At 48.1% G+C, this 17,835-nt stretch overlaps 1 protein-coding gene, 1 non-coding gene and 1 pseudogene across 5 annotated transcripts; 1 reads left to right on the forward strand and 2 right to left on the reverse strand.

Moving 5' to 3' along the window:
* Window positions 1-3,135: 3,135 nt before the first annotated feature.
* On the reverse strand, window positions 3,136-3,614 carry LOC124972536 (ATP synthase subunit d, mitochondrial-like; annotated as a pseudogene).
* Window positions 3,615-4,603: 989 nt separating this feature from the next.
* Trnat-ugu (transfer RNA threonine (anticodon UGU)) lies at window positions 4,604-4,677 on the reverse strand. The gene has a single exon. It is a non-coding gene; the product is annotated as a tRNA-Thr (tRNA).
* A 4,481-nt stretch (window positions 4,678-9,158) lies between these two features.
* Window positions 9,159-16,195, forward strand: Sh2d2a (SH2 domain containing 2A). 4 transcript variants are annotated; one of them, XM_047559942.1, is made up of 9 exons: window positions 9,159-9,285; window positions 9,846-10,003; window positions 10,715-10,899; window positions 11,791-11,880; window positions 12,102-12,270; window positions 13,548-13,697; window positions 13,893-14,180; window positions 15,070-15,240; window positions 15,326-16,195. In XM_047559942.1, the coding sequence occupies exons 1-8, from the start codon at window positions 9,252-9,254 to the stop codon at window positions 15,235-15,237; spliced, it is 1,242 nt and encodes a 413-aa protein (XP_047415898.1). In that variant the 5' UTR covers window positions 9,159-9,251; the 3' UTR covers window positions 15,238-15,240; window positions 15,326-16,195. The 4 variants fall into 4 exon arrangements, with proteins under 4 accessions (XP_047415898.1, XP_047415904.1, XP_047415890.1 ...); XM_047559948.1 differs by having other exon boundaries at window positions 15,721-16,195; XM_047559934.1 differs by having other exon boundaries at window positions 15,070-16,195.
* Window positions 16,196-17,835: the final 1,640 nt, after the last annotated feature.

The raw sequence follows: 17,835 nt of genomic DNA on the forward strand, positions 1-17,835 counted from the left end.
GTATAGAGGGAAAAGAGGGGTGGGAGGGGTGGGGGGGAAGGAAAAAATAACAGAATGAATCAAACATCATTACCCTACGTAAATGTATGATTATGCAAATGGTATACTGTTACTCCATGTACAATCAGAAACAACATGTATCCCATTTGTTTACAATAAAAATAAATTAAAAAAAAAAAAGAAGTAAAAAACATGGGACCTGGGGTTGTGACTTAGTTGTAGAGTGCTTGCCTAGCATGGGTGAGACTCTGGATTCGACACTTAGCACCACATAAAAGTAAAATAAAGTTATTTAAAAAAAAAAAAAAAGTAAGAGACAGCTGGGCACAGTGGTTCACACATGTAATCCCAGAGGCTGGGGAGGCTGAGGCAAGGGGATTGCAAGTTCAAGGTCAGTCTCAGAAACTTAGCGAGGCCCTAAGCAATTTAGTGAGACCCTGTCTCAAAATAAAAAAATAAGGGCTGGGGATGTAACTCAGTGGTAAAGTGTCCCTGAGTTTAATCCCTGGTATCGAAAAAAAAAAAAAAAAAAAAAAGTAACAGGTAGAATAAAGGTGTGAGGATATGTCTCAGTGGTAGGGCATGTGCCTTGGATTCCATCCCAAGATTGAAAAAAAAAAAAAAACAAGAGAAATTTAAAAATTAATATGCAATAAGTATTTCTTTTCCCCCAAAGGAGAACTCAAAAAAAAAAAAAAAAAAAAAAAATAGAGAGCTAAGTTTTTGTGGACTTTTGCATACCTAGCCCCCAGCATGCTCAGTGTACTTTAGGCAGTGCATCCATGTTGACTAAATAGATACAAGAAGAGGATAAAGTAGTGCTTTGATTCTGTTGTTGCCTAGAGCTCTTCAGAGAAAAGGTATCAGGTGGAATCTAAGCATCACTGCTCCTTTCAGTAGTTTCATGGAAGTGTTACAATCATTCATGACATTGGCAAAGCACTTTTGCTCCATACACAAAACAAAAACAAACTATATGTAAAGACATTATAATTTTGCAATTGAGTTCATGTTTGGGTAAAAATTGCTGCAAGGTATACATTACTAAATGGGCAGAGTTTGGGCTGGTAGTTAGGAAATTGTCCTGGATTCTGGTTTCTTGGAGCTCAAAACTAGTCTTTCCACGGGAATTCCACACAGAGCACTTTTGTTCTAGTAGTGGTTAAAGGCTTTGAAAGTCCTGCTCCTTTTCCACTCTCCTCGGGTGTCTTTGACATGAAATCATCCCATGGAAAAGCAGCTACGTGGTGCCCGCCTACGTGGTTCCTAACTCCTTGGCTGCTGTGTTGACTGGTGGTTGAGATCCCAAGATCTGAAGACAGACCACCTGACTCTAATCTCTACTTCCTGCCTGTGTGACCTTGGGCAAGTTGCTTAATCTCCCTATATCTCAGATTCCCTGTCTGTAAAGTTGGGAGATTTTTAATGACATCTCTAGCCATGTGTGGTGATATACACCTGTAATCTCAGAGACTCAGGAGAAGAAAGCATGAGGAGGGCATGTTCAAGTCCAGCCTCAGCAACTTGGTGAGATCCTGACTCAAAACAACAACAACAAAGAAAAAAGAAAAGAAAAAAAAAAAAACAGAAAGGATTGGGGATGTAGCTCAGTGGTAAAGCACCCTCAAATTCAATCTCTGATAATGAAAATAATAATAATGTCACAATTGTCATGGGCCTGTTATAAGGGTATGGTCATACCTATAGCATGTAGCACAGAACCTGGCAATGGCAAAGATGCAGGACAGGATGGCTAGGATCTCTCTCCATCTACCATAATGCAGACATCCCATGTTGGAAGCTCCAGGTTCACTGTGTGACTGTCACTAAGTCTCTTGACCTTGATTTCAATTTTCTCACCTGTACAATAGTGCGGGGTAATAAGGTAAGGTCAAGTCTTGGAAGTTATTTATCAAATAATATTATATCAAATTATTATACAAGGCAATCATGGACTATTATTGTGGTATGAACTCAAAGATCAGGAGGGTAAAAATACAAATAAAAATTCATCAGATGGAGCTGGAGACTATCATGCTAAGTGAAATAAGCCAATCCCAAAGAACCAAAGGCCAAATGTTCGTTATGCAAATGCTGACTCACAATAAGCAGGGGCTGGGAGGCATAGAGGTTCATCAGATTAGACAAAGGGGAATAAAGGGAAGGGAGGGGGTGGGAATAGGAAAGATAGTAGAGTGAATCAGACATAATTTTCCTATCTTCATATATGAATACACAACCAGTAAAACTACACATCATGTATAATCACAAGAATGGGAAGTTATACGCCATATATGTATGTGTCAAAATACATTCTACTGTCATGTATAACTAAAAAGAACAAATAACAACTTTTTTTTTTTTTAATCTCATCACTTTTGGGCTGGGGAGATAGCTCAGCTGGTAGAGTGCCTGCCTCACAAGCACAAGGCCCTGGGTTCAATCCCCAGCACCACAACAAACAAACAAACAAAATCTCATCACTTTTGCTCCCTGAAAGCATATGGGAGAAATAAAAAAGTGAAGAAAGTTCTCCTTATGACCCACAGCATGTGCTATCCTTGGTATATTGAACACAGATCTCCTCCGATTTACTTTGCTACTTTCTTTCCAAAAGTCCTGGCTTGGAGCTTGCTACAAGGGACAAGATGTTGCACCTTGTATTTCCCAGCACGAAGTGGCAAGTATTGATTTGGTCTCTTTGTATTTTGGAGACAGTGTAAGCTGCACTTAAGAATATCCAGTTTTGGAGTAACCAGAAAGTTGCCAGTTTAAGTGCTCTCAGAGAAGGTTCAGGGAGTGTTCAAGCTGCCCTGCCTCTTGGGTCATGTGATCTAGCATGCCCAGTGGTGCTAGAAATACTTGCAGTGGATAAGGGTGCTGTATTGGCGAACCTCAATTAAGAATTGCAGAGCATGCCCTAGGATTCTGGAATAAAGTCATGTCCTCTGACAAAGAATTGTACTCTCAAAAACAGCTACAACAGAGAGATTGAATGCCTGACCAGTGGACACTAAGTAACTATTCAACTTGAACTGCCACCTTTTTTTTTTTTTTCCCCAGAACTATGTAATTATTATTTTCAATGTCCAAAGTTTGTAATACAAGGGCAGAGCTTTCTCCTGCATTTAATTTTTATAAATTCTCAATGGACTGGTGAGGGAAATAGGGATACTTCTTGTCTAATTTGGTTTCTGGGAAGATTTCATTCAAGTCCTCAATGGTCATCTAATCAAATGGAATTATGTTCTTCATTTTCTCCAGTTATTTCTCATATTCTTCAATCCTGGCCCTTGAGAGAGACACAAGTTCAGCACGACTTTTTACATCTTTCTTTTCTTCAACATCCACCTGCACAGTATATTTATCCTCTGGCATAGGAACCTTCAGGGCATTAAACATCTTTTCAAAGAGATCCACCAAGCCTACCTTGGCAACATTGGCCTTGTAGTAAGCTCAGTCAATAGCTGGTGGTTTCTCAGAGTAGCCAACCTGGAAGTGAGTGTCTCATTCCAGGACTTTAGGAAGTTAGCAACAGCTTTTTGGTTTGGGGGAATGATCTTCCCAAAAGCTACCCAGTCAATGGTTTTTAGAGTAAGTTTGCATGCAACCATCTTGGGATCCTTCATGGTGTTGCAAACTTGCTCTGAAAACCATTGAGGACAAGCTTCCATTACTTGAGCTGCCCATCTAAAACCAAGTATCATACAAGCCACCGAGTCACAATGTTGGACTTGATGGACCTTTATTCTATTCGTTTGTTTATATGCAGTGCTGAGGATCGAACCCAGTGCCTCAAACATGCTAGGCACTCTACCACTGAGTCACAACTTCAGCCCCATAAAGTTGAACTTGAAAAGCGGTAGTCCGCTAAGTGATGGAAATGGTACTTTGGACTGGGTTTAAGCTGGTCCAGAACGCAGACTTAAAATGCAAGAGCAGGGGTCACTCAAATCACCTGCCTCTATTGCACTACCACTTCTTTTTTAATCCACTTTTATGTCTTCCTGGGGTGGTGGGGACTTTATATAACCAACTGGGAGATGTACAAGCATAATATGTTGGCACTAGAAGCAGTATGACCTCACTCAATATGTCATACTGGTAAGTATACGGCAGGGAGAGTGGTAAGTATATGGCAGGGCTAGGACTAAGGAGCATTCATCTGATCCCAAGAGTGAGTGCCTCCTTAGAGTTTGTACCCTGGGTCCATCACTTACCTCACACCATCCCAGTCCTGACAGGTGAACCTATGGGAAGTGTTCTCACAAAGTACAGTCACACTAATGCACCAAAAAGCATCTATCACAGAGAGGGCAATGAACAACTAGTTGAGCAGAATAACTCAACCTCTCTCTTCAGCCACCAGTCACCCCAGTGTTGGCACAATGGGCTGATAAACCAAGTGAACTTGCTGGCAAGAGGCAACTTTGCATGGGCTCCTGATCATGGTTGTCTTCTCACTGAGGTTGAGAGCTGCAGCTGAGTAGTGCCCAACCTTCCCACTGCAGAGGTAAACACTGAACCATATGCCTGGCACTATTCCTTAGTGGTGGCAGACTGAAGATCTCAGATCCCTTTCCCTTTTTTTTTTTTTTTTTTTTGGGGGGTGCTGGGGATCGAACCCAGGGCCTTGTGCTTACAAGGCAAGCACTCTACCAACTGAGCTATCTCCCCAGCCCCTCCCTTTCCCTTTTAAGAGGAGAGTGATTTGCCATTACCAGAATTATTATAAACTCCACACCACCACCCAGGTGCTTACAGAATGCTTGATCTCTCAATATGGTACCCCATTTCACAGTGCTTCAGACCAAGGGACCTGTTTAACAGCAAAGAGGCACCGCAGCAGGCTCATGATCACAGGGTTTTCCAGTCTTACCACATTACCCCAAATCACTCAGGTTATAGAATGATGGAATGACCTGAAAAGACTCAGAAGGTACCATCTGGGGAACAACCCTTTGTAAGGTTGGAGCTGTCTCCTCCAGGATGGGCTTAGGTTAAAACTAATGCTTTCAATATGGTATGGTGTCCCCTAGAATCAGAATAAACAGATCTAGGTACTAAGGGAAGTCTTCCTTATTTAGCAGAATCAGACTAGGTTGAGCCATGGGATGCAGAGGCCTGGCTTCTGCCAGGAAGTATGTGGTGCTGCATGGAAGTGGTTCCCTGTCTCCTTCTGGAATTTTCCCCCTAAGAGGATGGCTCCCCTAACTCCACCCTATCCTGTCCATCACAGAAGAAACTCCTCCCAGTTCATGCCCCCTTTACCTGTATATTATAAATAAAGGAGAGTTGGGCTAGTTGTCGTAAGAGGCCAGAGCTGGTATGGCCAGACTCATCACGACCCCTCTCATAAAAAGAGTATTGGCTCTGTGTGTTCATTGAGTAAGTAAGTTTTTTGGGTAATAGATAGAAAAACTGCCAACATCCTCCTCCAGTAGTTAACCCTTTTCTCCTCCACACTGGTCATGGCAGAGAGGACCCACACAAGGTACCAAGGCCTGGAATTTGGAACAATTCCTCTCGCTATCACATCTAGTGTATTTGTGAATTTGTGCTCCCTTTCACCATAACCTTGGGGTCTTCTAGACTAGAGGATCCTGGTTAACAGAAGAAAAGACTTCTACCAGTTGACACAACAGTAACTCTATTATGCTAGTAACTGAAAGAACCACCTATCTGCTTTGGGATCCTCATGTGGTAGACCAACAGGCAAAAGAAGAAAATTCTAGTGCTGGGTAGGATGATCAGTCATGGTGACCTTGAGGAGCCAGGGTGGCTGCCACACAGTAGGAGCAGGGAGGAGAACATCTTGAACCCAGGAACTCTCCGGGGCATCCCTTAGTATTTTTGTGCCCAGTGATGATTGTTAATGGGTAGCTACAACAACCAACAAGGGCAGGGTAACTAGGGGTCTACACCTTTTGGAAATGAAGGTCTGGATCATCCTACCTGGAAGACAACCCAGACCAGATGAAGTGCTAACTGGAGGTGGGGTTGTCTAGAATGGGAGTGGAGGAAGGAAAAGATGAACATCAATTAGTGCTTCTGGCCCACTTACAACTATGAGGATTGGACCTTTTTCCCACTAATCTTTTTGCCTGAGTTTTTGAGAAAAACACTTGACCACCATCTTGATGGGAACCTTGTAACTGACTGAGTAATATAGAGTCCTTCTTGGGGATAAATTAAGAATTAGAACCAGGCACAGTGGTGCATGCTTGTAATCCCAGCAGCTCAGGCAGCTGAGACAGAAGGATCACAAGTTCAAAATCAGCCTCAGCAACTTAGTGAGACCCTAAGCAACTCAGTGAGGCCCTGCCTCTAAATAAAATATTTAAAAAGGGACTGGAGATGTGGTTCAGTGGTAAAGCATTTCTAAAACGAAAAAAAAAAAAAAATAGAATTAGAAATGTCTTTGTATAGAACAAATTTAAAACTAATACTGTGGTATGGAAACTGGAGAGAATAAGAGAATTCAAGAGGTGGTTTGTTGTTGAATGCAAAATTTGTATATTCCCCTTAGGATCTTTTTTGTTTGTTTTGTTTTGCAGAACTAGGGATTGAATCCAGGGGTGCTCTACCACTGAGCTACATCCTCTACATTTCCAGGATTGCTTGGTTTTTATTTTTGAGACAGGGTCTTGATAAATTGCCCAGGCTGGCCTCATACTTGCAATCCTCCTGCCTCAGCCTCCCACATAACTGGGATCACAGGCATGCCCCACCATACCCAGCTAGAATCTCTTCATTGACTCTATTTCCAAAAGGGATGCCTGCATCCAAATTCACTGTCACCTTTATTAGAGCCCCACCCCTTTTTTTGTAGCTAGAACTGAATGGAGTACAAGTTGAAGTCCCTGGAAGGCATAGTTTTCACACCCCCCAGGTTGAGCCTATCTCTCTGAGTCACTCCTCCATTTCTTTTTTTTTTTTTTTTTTTTTTTTTTTTTTTTTTTGTGGTACTGGGGATTGAACCCAGGCAGGGCCTTGTACTTGTAAGACATGCACACTACCAACTGAGCTATATCCCCAGCCCCACTCCTCCCTTTCTGATTAATACCATCACCATTTCATGGGCAATGGAATCTGGTTTCCTGAGTGGACACTAAGGAATGCAGAGGACACAGCCTCAGAGGTCAGTTCCTATGGGATAACCTGGAAAGCAAAAAACAAAACAGATAAACTCCACCCCCTTTTTCCTTTCTCTGGACTACTCCAAGGTGTGATTTCACCTTGCATTCTCTCTGAGAAAAGTCATCTTACTCAAGTGAAAGTGACTGCCAAGCACATAGCTATTGCTCTTTGCAGATCATCTCAAGGTTCTGCAGCACTGTGTGTGTGTGTGTGTGTGTGTGTGTGTGTGTGTGTGTGTGTTGCTGGGAATTTAACCCAGGGCCTTGAACATTCTAGGCAAGGTCTTTACCACTGGGCTATATGTGGCACTTTTCTTTTTCTCACTCTCATCATTCTGATATTGGTCCCTGTTCTAGAAACATCTTTCCCTGCTCTTCAACCATACTTATTGTTTGCCACTCAGTTCAATTTCCTTTTCTGACATCCCAACCCTCTTCACACGTGTGCAGATGTGCACAGGCCTGTGCATACACACAGTCCAAGCTAAATCAGGGCCCTTTGAAGGGAGCTCCCGTAGCATAAACCCATGCCATTAATTTGACACAACTTTTTTGGGGGGATGGGGTACCAGGGATTGAACTCAGGGTTGCTTAACCTCTGAGCCCTTGTTATATTTTATTTAATTTTTTAAATTTATTTTTTGGGGGGATATCAGGGGCATTCAACCACTGAGTCACATCCCCAGCCCTATTTTGTATTTTATTTAGAGACAGGGTCTCACCGAGTTGCTTAGTGCCTCCCTGTTGCTGAGGCTGGTTTTGAACTTGCAATTCTCCTGCCTTAGCCTCCCAAGTCACTAGGATCACTAGGCACATGCCACCATGCCCAGCTCAATTTGCCACAACTTTTAATAAGCGCCTGCCCATCTTCTCTACCTGACATCTTGAGAAAAGGTCCTTTCTCCTCTCTGGGTTGCTGACCCCAAGAACAATGTGTGTACCTCTGGCCTAAGTCACTGTGAAGTTAGTGAAAGGAAGCGCAGTTTCTAGTCCCAGTCTTTGAGATACTGAAAGACCCTGGCCAAGGCATTTAATCTCTCTGAGCTTCAGTTTGCCCTACTGGGAAATGGGAATAATGTTCCCTATCTCCTTCTCAGTTTATGAATTTTATTTTATTTTATTTTGAGACAAGTTCTTAGTAAGTTTCCCAGTCTGGTGGAGAACTTGTGATCCTCCTGCTTCATCTTCAACCTCCTGAGTCCAGGGATTACAGGCATGTGCTACTTGACCCGGCTGTACCTCAGATTTTGAATCCAGCATTTTCATTCTTACAAAAGGAAATCTTACTTTCCAGTGCTGGGAATTTAACCCAGGATCTAATGCATGCTTGGTAAGTGTTCTGCCACTGAGCTACACTTTCAGCCCTTAGCGATGGAAATGATAAAGTTGGTGGGCACGGTGGCATATGCTTGAGTTCCAGCTACTCTGTAGGCCAAGGGAAGAGAATCACTTGAACCAAGACTTGAGCCCAGTAATTTCAGCACTCATATCATTAACAATAACTGCAATATTGTTGATACTAATAGTGACCTACTTGTTGGAGAAATTCTCCTTCCTTCCTCCAAAATGGCTGCTTTTGCTCTAATCCAGCTCCATTATCTGCTCAAGATGGAAGCCAGACCCCCTCCTCCCTAACTCCTTGCCTCATATATTTCATGTGATCTCAAAAAGTTCTTCCAGAAGTCTGACCAACATCCTTCCTGTTGCCACCCATCGCCTCCCTCCTCATTTCTCCTCAAAGCATAATCTTGCGTATGAATCTCTAAGAAGCTCTGGGTGCCTTAGATCTTATTTGGGGGTAAAGGAGCAGAGAAAGAATCAAAATGGATAAAGGTCAAATAGCAGGAAGGATTTCCCTACACCTAAACACAGAATGACACAAATACTCACCACCACCATACCACACCACCTTCAACTGCCTGGCTTCCGGGGTGGGACAATTATCTTACGGCTTTCCATGACGTGGGTATTCTGCTGGGGCTAAGGCTGTGGGTGAAGCGACACTTCCTGTCCCTGGGGGCCAGGGTAAGAGGAGAGATGAGTTGCTGAGTGTGCATACCTTTTGAGAGCACATACACACGCCCTGCTCTGGGGCCCTTCTCAGGATCTTCAATGGAGATCCCCCTGGCCCAGATATGCCCCCCAGGTAAGTGTGAAGTTTAAGAATGTGGGTGGGAGGGGACACCAAGACCCCCCACCACTCCTGCCTGCTCTCCTGGGCCTGAGTTCCCACCTCTGGGGTGAGGGGCCCATATAAGCCAGAAATGGCAGAGCCAATTGGCCAAGGACCCACAACTCCTGCTTCCTCTCTAGGGTTCCTGTCCACTCAATCCCAGAGGACAAAGGTGTCACAGTGTGCTTAGGAGAAAGGAGAGACTTTTCTCTTAAGAGAAAGGAGAGATTAGGAGGATGGGGGTGGCACGCAGATGATCCTGGTCCAGAGAGGCACCTGGCCTGGAAAACTGCCTCACTGTGGGACTTGCAGGCCTAATTCCCAGCCCCTCCTCCCTGGCACCCCATTATCCCCTCTGAGACACCTTGGTTACTTATTCCTAATCTCTGAGGAATCCCTGCTCCTGTCCCTCCTGCCTTTCTCTTGTCGTGACTGTGCTGTCAGACAGGTCCCCGTCAGAGGCCTGGTGTGAGGGAGAGAGACTGGTGTGTAGGGTTTTTGAGAAACCCCAGCAGCCCTCTTTGTGCCAACAGGGGATCACGAAGCCCCTGCTCCAACCTTCAGCACTTTCCAGACCATGGATTTTACACGCAGGAGCTGCCAGAGCCTGGCCTTGCTCCAGGAGCCCAGACTGCAGCCCCTGAAGGTTGAGGCCCAGCCCAGTTCCAGGACTCTGGCTGTCCACGCAGCAGTGAGTGGGAATGTGGGGGATGGAGTGAACCCCCTCATCTGCTCCCACCCTCCCGAGGGTGAGGATGTGCACATGGCAAAAGATGCCAAGAGAGAAAGTAGGAATGAATGATCTGGGGCTGTCAACAGGGCTGGAGGCACCCCAGGGGAAAGAGATGGGCAGTACCTCCTTCCCATGCTGAGTTGTGCACTTGCCCCCTTGATGCTCCTCTGCCTCTGGGCCACTCCGTCTGAGTTCATAGGCGACCAGGTTACAGTGCACCAAGTCCCAGAAGCAGATATCTCATCTCTGTGCCTTCCTCTGCTCAGGACATTCCCACTACCTCTTAGCCCTTCTCACCCACCCAGACATGAAGTTTGACTGGGAGCCAGCTCAGCCCTTCCTACTGTGTCCTCTGGGGTGGCTTCCTGCATCATCTCCTTTCTGCCCATCTGGAAGACCTGGCTGCTCTCGCCCCACTATTTAACAGCTCACCACTGCTAGATTAAAGGCAGGACCCAGGGGAAGTAAGAGGAGGGTCTCTGGAAACCAAACAGCTGGAGCTGAAGAAGCAATTTAAGTTATAACCTTGAGAAGGGCTTTCTAGGCAGTTATACCCTAAAATAGGTGCAGTTGGGTGTGAAGATAACAAGGTATCGTCTGGCTGGAGTCAGGTGGGATAGCCCACTACTCATGGTGGTTTTCACCTCCTTGAACTCTTCCCCTATCCAGGCATCTCTCCAGACCCCAGACACTGCTTCTGTCTCAGGGAATACTGAGAAAGCTGAAGAGGTGCCTGGGGAAGATAGCCTGTCCCTGCAGGCAGAGATTCTTACTTGGTTCCAAAAGACCCAGGCCCACTGGCTCCTGCAACAAGGGACAGCACCAGACTGGTTCCATGGCTTCATCACCCGGAGGTGAGTCACAGAGGAGGAAACAGACCCAGAGAGCAGCAGTGGCAGGTCCCAGTCCTGTGGTCAGGTAGAAGTTGATTGAGACCCAGTGTCGGGGCACAGGCCAAAAATTCCAGCTACTTAGGAGGCTGAGGCAGGAGGATTGCAAGCTCAAGGCCAGTTGGGCCACTTAGTGAGATACTGTCTCAAAATAAAAAATAAAAAGGACTGGGGATTAAACTCATCGGTAGAGCACTTCTAGGTTCAATCCCCAATGCTGCAAGGAAAGGAAAAAAAAAAAAAAAAAAATGCTGTTTGAAGCTGTGACTCCAGACTCCAGCTCCTGGAGTTTCCCTGGCCTTTTACTGAAACCACACTCCTGAGGGAGTTCACTGGAGAGGCTCAAGCCCAGCCCTCACTGAGCCTGTTTCTCCTCTTAGATTGCCTTATCCCCTGTCTCTGAGGTCTCTAATCCTCGTATTTTCTGCCTCTCTCCCTCCCTCCATCTTTTTATCTGACTCTCTCCTGTCCACTTTACTCCTACCCTTGCAGATCCCCCGACTCCATTTCTCAGGCCCACTTTTCTCCTCTTTTGTCTCTTCAGTCCAGTTTGTGATTTCTTAACTCTTGAAATCTAATTACCATCCCCGTTCCTGCAGCTGCAGCCCTTCCAGGCTGCCTTGGGAGGAAGCAGCGTTGGGGGTGTCCTGAGTGGGACCGTTGGCCCCTGACCACACCCAGTTCCCGCAGTGGAAGAGCAGCGACCCATTATCTCTCTGCATCACCCCGCTACCGCTCTGCTAGCCTTCAGCATCCTTGCTTGTGGGTGGGCATCCCTCACGAGAGCCGGGGAAGCAGGAGGAGAGGCTAGAAGAGTCAGGGCAAGGTCACGCCACTTCTCTGCATCACCCTCAGGGAGGCCGAGAGGTTGTTGGGGCCCCAGCCTCAGGGGTGCTACTTGGTGCGGTTCAGTGAGAGCGCCGTGACATTCGTGCTGACTTACAGGTGAGCGCGGAGCCACGCCCGGGTACGTGGAGGCGGGGCTTCGGGCTAATCGCGGGGCGGGACTCGGCGCTGACACAGCCCCTCCTCAAAGGGGGCTCTTTGCTCTGCCCTCGGATTGCTGAAGGTTAGAGACCCTGGAGCTGGGAGGGTAGGGGGTCACGGCTGGTGGCCCTGACCAGGGAAAGGGAATGGCGAATCTGATCCTGATTGGCGCCCTCCAGGAGCCGAACTTGCTGCCGCCACTTCCTGCTGGCCCAGCTCAGGGACGGGCGCCACGTGGTGCTGGGCGAGGACAGCGCCCACGCACGGCTGCAGGACCTGCTGCGGCACTACACAGAGTGCCCACTCAGCCCCTATGGGGAGACGCTAACCCAACCGCTCGCCCGCCAGGTACGCCCCAGAGCCCCGACCCAGGACTTCAGGCCAGCGCTCCTACTCACCCAGAGTCCAGGCCCAAACACCAGCACCAGGCACTTTCTCTTACTGACAAATGACCCAATCTTGACTCCCTCGCCCACACATCTTCCAGAAAAATGAGTGCTGTGGGAGGAAGGAGTCCTTGAGAGACCACACCAGCCTCACAGGCGGCAGTGGCAGGGGGAGGCCAGGAAGATGGCAGTGGATTGCAGGAGCATGAGAAAGTCCCTGTGGCTTTAGCCTACAAGAAGCAGAGGGCACATGGAGAACATTCATGAAGCTAGGGTTAATGCTGAGCTAAAAGCACACCTACTGTGGGACGTGACCTTCCCACTGTGAAGCTCATCTCTCTTCATGCAGTTTCTGCCCCTAAAAATTTTAGCTTATATCTCCATAAATTAAGCTTCTTGCACATGCAGAGAGTAAACACAAGCACAGATGTCGTGGAGATCCATCCCATCCTGATAATTTTGAAGTTAAAGACTTTAAAGTTATGCCAGGTGCAGTAGTACATGCCTGTGATCCCAGCAACTGGGGAGATGAGGCAGGGGGATCACAAATTCAAGACGAACCTGGGCAACTAAGCAAAACCTGTTTCAAAATAAAAACTAAAAAGAGCTGGGACCAGGCATAGTGGTGCATGCCTGTAATCCCAGCAACTCAGGAAGCTGAAGAAAGAGGATTGAAAGCTCAAGACCAGCCTCAGCAACTTAGTGAGGCCCCAAGTACTCTAGTGAGAATCTGTCTCAAAATAAAAAGGGCTGGGAATGTGGCTCAGTGGTTAAACACCTGGGTTCATTCCCCAGTACTAATGAATGAATGAATGAATGAATCATGAATGAATGAATGAATGAATAAAGCAAACTGGGAATGTAGCTTACTGGTAGAGTATCCCCGGGTTCAAACCCCAGTACCACAAAATAAACAAAGTCTTCACATTCTTGTATTTTTAGAACTACAAGCACAAATGAAAATTGGTTGGTCCCATGTTCCAGATGAAATTAAGTCTGATGCTGTACACAGCCAATGACCAGAGTTTATCCCCCTCCATCTGACCCCTAGCCACCTTGCCATCTCCATCTGCTCTTCCTCACCCAGAGAATCCAGCCCAGGCCAAATTTCTATGTCTCTTCCTTTCCCCTTCCCCCTCCTCCTCTTGGACCAGATTACTTGGTCATCCTGAATCACCTGCCCACTGGCACCTGTTCCCTCCTGCATCAAGTCCCTCAGTCCTCCTCCTTTCCCAGCAGACTCCTGAGCCCGCAGGGCTCTCCCTAAGGACTGAAGAGTCAGACTCTGGAAGCAGAAGCCAGAATCCAAGCCCTCAGCACAGCCCAATCATGAAACAGGGGCAGGCTCCGGCCCTAACGCATAAAGAGGGGACTTGGGAGCCAAAAGAGGTACTGTTTTGAACTAGAGGGCCAGTGGAAGGAAGGGAGGCTTGACGGAGAGGGAGGAGCCAGTAAGGGAGAGGTGGAGCCACGGGGAAGAGGAGGGGCCTAAAGGGTAGGAGAACCAGGCTGAGTCAGGCTCCGGTTCTGGCCCTACCTCAGCTGCTCTCACTGACTCTTCACTGACCACGTCTTCTCTCCTAGCCCTCTCAGCCACCCAAGACCAAGCCTCCCATCCCCGCCAAGCCTCAACTTCCTCCGGAAGTCTACACAAGCCCCACTCCGCGACACCGCCCAGTCCCACCCCCAAAACCCACCCACCCTATCTATCAAGAGCCTGATGAGCCCATAGCCTTCTATGCCATGGGCCGGGGCAGCCCTGGGGAAGCCTCCAGCAACATCTATGCTGAGGTGGAAGGACTGTCAGCTATGGCGTCCACTGGGCATCCCGTCCTCCGGAAGTGCCAGTCCAGGCCCGTCCCAGGAGGTCAGGTAAATGAGGGTGCAGGGAGAAAGTAGGTCCAAGGATTTTATGCACCTAGTTTGAGGAGGATGGAAAAGGTGTTAAGACTGGATGCTGGGTCAGAGTAAAGGTTGAGGTCTGAGGTAGTACGGGAGGGATAGAATAGTCCAGGCTGCCTGACACCATTTTCCCAGCCCCAAAATAGCATCTCTCCTTTCCCCGGGGTCACTGGCTTGCTTCACCTTTCCCAAGCCCCGCCCACTACTACTTCACTTGAAAGTAGAGGCCGCTAGGGTCTCCCTCAGCTTTTTCCAGCCCGGGTCTGCTGGTCTGTGCCCCTGTTGTCTGTCATGCCCCACTCAGATGCAGCTGGAGCTGGCGGACACACTCTGCCGTCCTAGAGAAGGGCACCTGAGTCTTGTGTGTCATCTCAGATGAGCTCAGAGGAGGGGCACAAGCACTCCTGCCTCTTGAAGGGCCTTCCCATTGAAGTCCCTGTCTATGTTATGGTATTGTCATGCAATGTGTTAGACCCACTAGCCAGTACCACCCTCCCCCTCTGTCTCCATCCCCTGCTTGCCCACCATGCCTCCCTGCTGGAGCCACAGACTCCCCCTCAGCCCTTGTGCCTGCCCACGTCCACCCACACCCCTCCCAACTGCTGTGGTCCAGGAGCTGATATTACCAGTCCATGTCACCATCCAAACTTCTCTCTGGTCTGGTCCACTCTCCAGTGTCCCACAGTCCCTCAAACTCCACACTGCCAACCCTGCGGCAAACTGCTCCCTTCTGTGTTTCATATCCCGATTGCTAAATGAATGAGCAGGATTTTAGATTCTCTCTCTGGAAGCCAAAGTCTGTTAGGCACAGATAAGAGGCAGAGGGTAGAGTTGTGACCTAGGACTATTCTCTCTGCAGAATCCAGGTGGTCCACAGCCACTCTCTGAGAACTCTGGGGCTGGACAAGGCCCTCCCCTGCCTCAGCAGCCTGCACTGCCCTGGAGGCACACCCTTCCCCACAACCTCTCTAGACAGGTGCTTCAGGACAGAGGACAGGCGTGGCTCCCCCTTGGGCCTCCTCAATAGGTGGTGAGTCTGAGCTGGAGGGGGATAACTTGGGGATAAATTGAAGGTCCAGAGACCTTCACACACACATGCTGGGTGCCCTTCTCAGGAAATGTGGATGGTATATAAAGGTGATCAAAACTGGAAAGAACCTCAGCCTTCATCTATTGCAAGAATGGCAAAGAGGTGTCATCTTGCATGCCAACTCCAATCCATTGGTCGTGGCTGCCTAGAGTGCTGCATTGGAGAGGATGCTAAGGTCATACCTGAACTCAGCAGAAAAGAGCACCATGATTGATTAGTGATGTCTGCTACTGATGCTGGAGGGAAGAGGAGCAGTGTTTCATTTGCCCTTCCTGATCAAGTCCAGCTCCCTCACTGTGCAGATAAGAAAACAAAGAGAGGGATAGTGACTCCGCCAAGGTCAAGGATAAAACACAGGCCTCCTGATTCCCCTGTTCAGGTTCTGTTCCTTACCCCATATCCTCTAACTCTTCTCCACAGGAAACATCAGAGATTTCCTCAGATAGGAAACCTGGCTACTTTTCCAGACTTCTACCATCTGGGGGTCTGAGTGCTGGGTCCCTCCTCTGGATCCTGGTTAGCCGTCCCCCAACAGGTCTGCCCTCCCATACACACACGCACCAAAAAAACTCTGGAAGTCAGAGGAGCAAAATGTGGAATCTGCCTCCTCTTAGGGACACACACACTGGCTGCTTCCTGAGAGTCCCCAGAAATCCAATGGCTTGATGCTTGGTGATCCTCTAAGACAGCAAAGTGTGCTACCAGAGCCCTCTGGCTCCTCCTGCCCTGGTTTCTCCTCCTGGAGTCTAATTTCCTTGGCCCTCTGAGCCTTTGAGTCTGGGCCCCAGTCCAATGCTGCTGTTGTCTGAGGAATGGTTTGGTGAGAACAGATGTTAGAACTTGTTTGTTGATTCTTGTCTGGCTAATAAATCATCGCCAACAACCTCCCCCAACAGGGATCCAAGTTCTCCAGGCTCCTGCTGTCTCTCTTCTCGTTCTCTTATTGTGGTTGAACTGCCATTGCTATGGGGTCACAGGGATCTGGGGGTTGAAAGACACCTGGGCAAGAGTATGAGGTCTGCTGATTGTAGGTGGGAGACCCCGGGGCACAGGCTACAGACCTCTCTCTGCAAAGTATCCCTGCCCAAGATGGTGGGGGGGGGGGTGCCAGTAAGGGAAGAGGTGCAAAGCCAGGTGCAGTGGCACATGCCTGTAATCCCAGTGATTCAGAAGGCTTGAGGCAGGAGGATTGCAAGTTCAAGGTCAGTCTCAGCAATTTAGGGAAATCCTTAGCAACTTTAGACCCTGTCTCAAAATAAAAAAAAGTACTGGAGATGTAACTCAGTGGTAAAGTGCCCTGAGTTCAATCCCCAGCACACACATACACACACACACACACACACACACACACACACACACACACACACACAAATAGAAAGAAAAAGAAAAGGGGCACGGAGAGAGCCTTTGAGGGGTAGCTTCTTCACCTCCTTCCCAGACCCTCTGCAAAGCACAGGACTGGGGAGAAAGCTGCCTTCTAAGCCCCTGCATGTGTGTGAATTCCTTAGAGGATGGCAACCCCCTGAAATGGCTCCAGGGCTTTTTTGTCTTCTGAGCCTCTTGGGCTTAGGACCCCATCCGCTCCCCTGCTCTTTTTGTGATGCTTCCCCATTTCTTTGCTCAAACCTACTTCAGGGCCAGCCTCCTGCTCCAGGGCAAAGCTTCACTCTGCGGCTCCAACCACCTGGAAACATCTGCCCTGGGTTTTAGATGTTGTTGTTGTTTAAGGCTTGAAACCTTTTTTTTTTTTTTTTTTTTTTACTTTTTTTTTTTTAGTTGTTGATGGACCTTTATTTTTATTTTTTATACGCAGTGCTGAGATTCGAACCCAGTGCCTCACACATGCTAGGCGAGTGCTCTGCCACTGAGCCACGACCCCAGCCCTGGGCATTAGTTTTGTCTTGGCTTTCTGAGGCAGAACTGTTTGCTCAGGATGGTCCCAGGGGCTCAAAGCAGAGACTGCCCCCACTGGGGCCTAGGTTCTGCTGTGGTCCTTCCCCCTGTGCAGCCCGTTTTGCACACCTGTTTCTGCAGTCAGTGCCTATCAGAGTCCTGCTTCCTGCCGGGGGCTCTGCGCCTGCCTGAAGCACAGTAACCCTGCAGCCCCTTCTCTCCAGTCACCTTCCTTAGGCCTTGGCACTGCTGCCACACCACCCCCAGCCTGGCCAGGGCGCCAGCTCCAGTGACTAGCCAATCCCCTCCTTTCCACTCCAGTGCAAATCAGCTTAAGGAGAAATGGGAATGCTGAGTCAACAGTTGGGGTTCCACTTCCTTTGTCTGTAGGTCTGAACCCCTCCTGAGCAAGAGGAGGAGGAGAGTGGGGAGCAGATGGCTCTGCTGAGATGGCGAGGAGGCTGAAAGTGCAAGAAAGCTCTCAGTGTAGATTTAGGGAGTCGCCTCCTGGCTGATTCCTTGTGAAAGGGGGAGGGGCAGAAAAGAGTAGCTGATTTTTTTTCCTTTTTGCGGTGCTTGGGATTGAACCCAGGGCCCTGAGTTTGACAGGCAAGCCCTCTATGAACTGAACTATATCTCCAG

The sequence above is a fragment of the Sciurus carolinensis genome, chromosome 1, assembly GCF_902686445.1.
Source record: "Sciurus carolinensis chromosome 1, mSciCar1.2, whole genome shotgun sequence".
NCBI classification, from domain to species: Eukaryota; Metazoa; Chordata; class Mammalia; order Rodentia; family Sciuridae; genus Sciurus; species Sciurus carolinensis.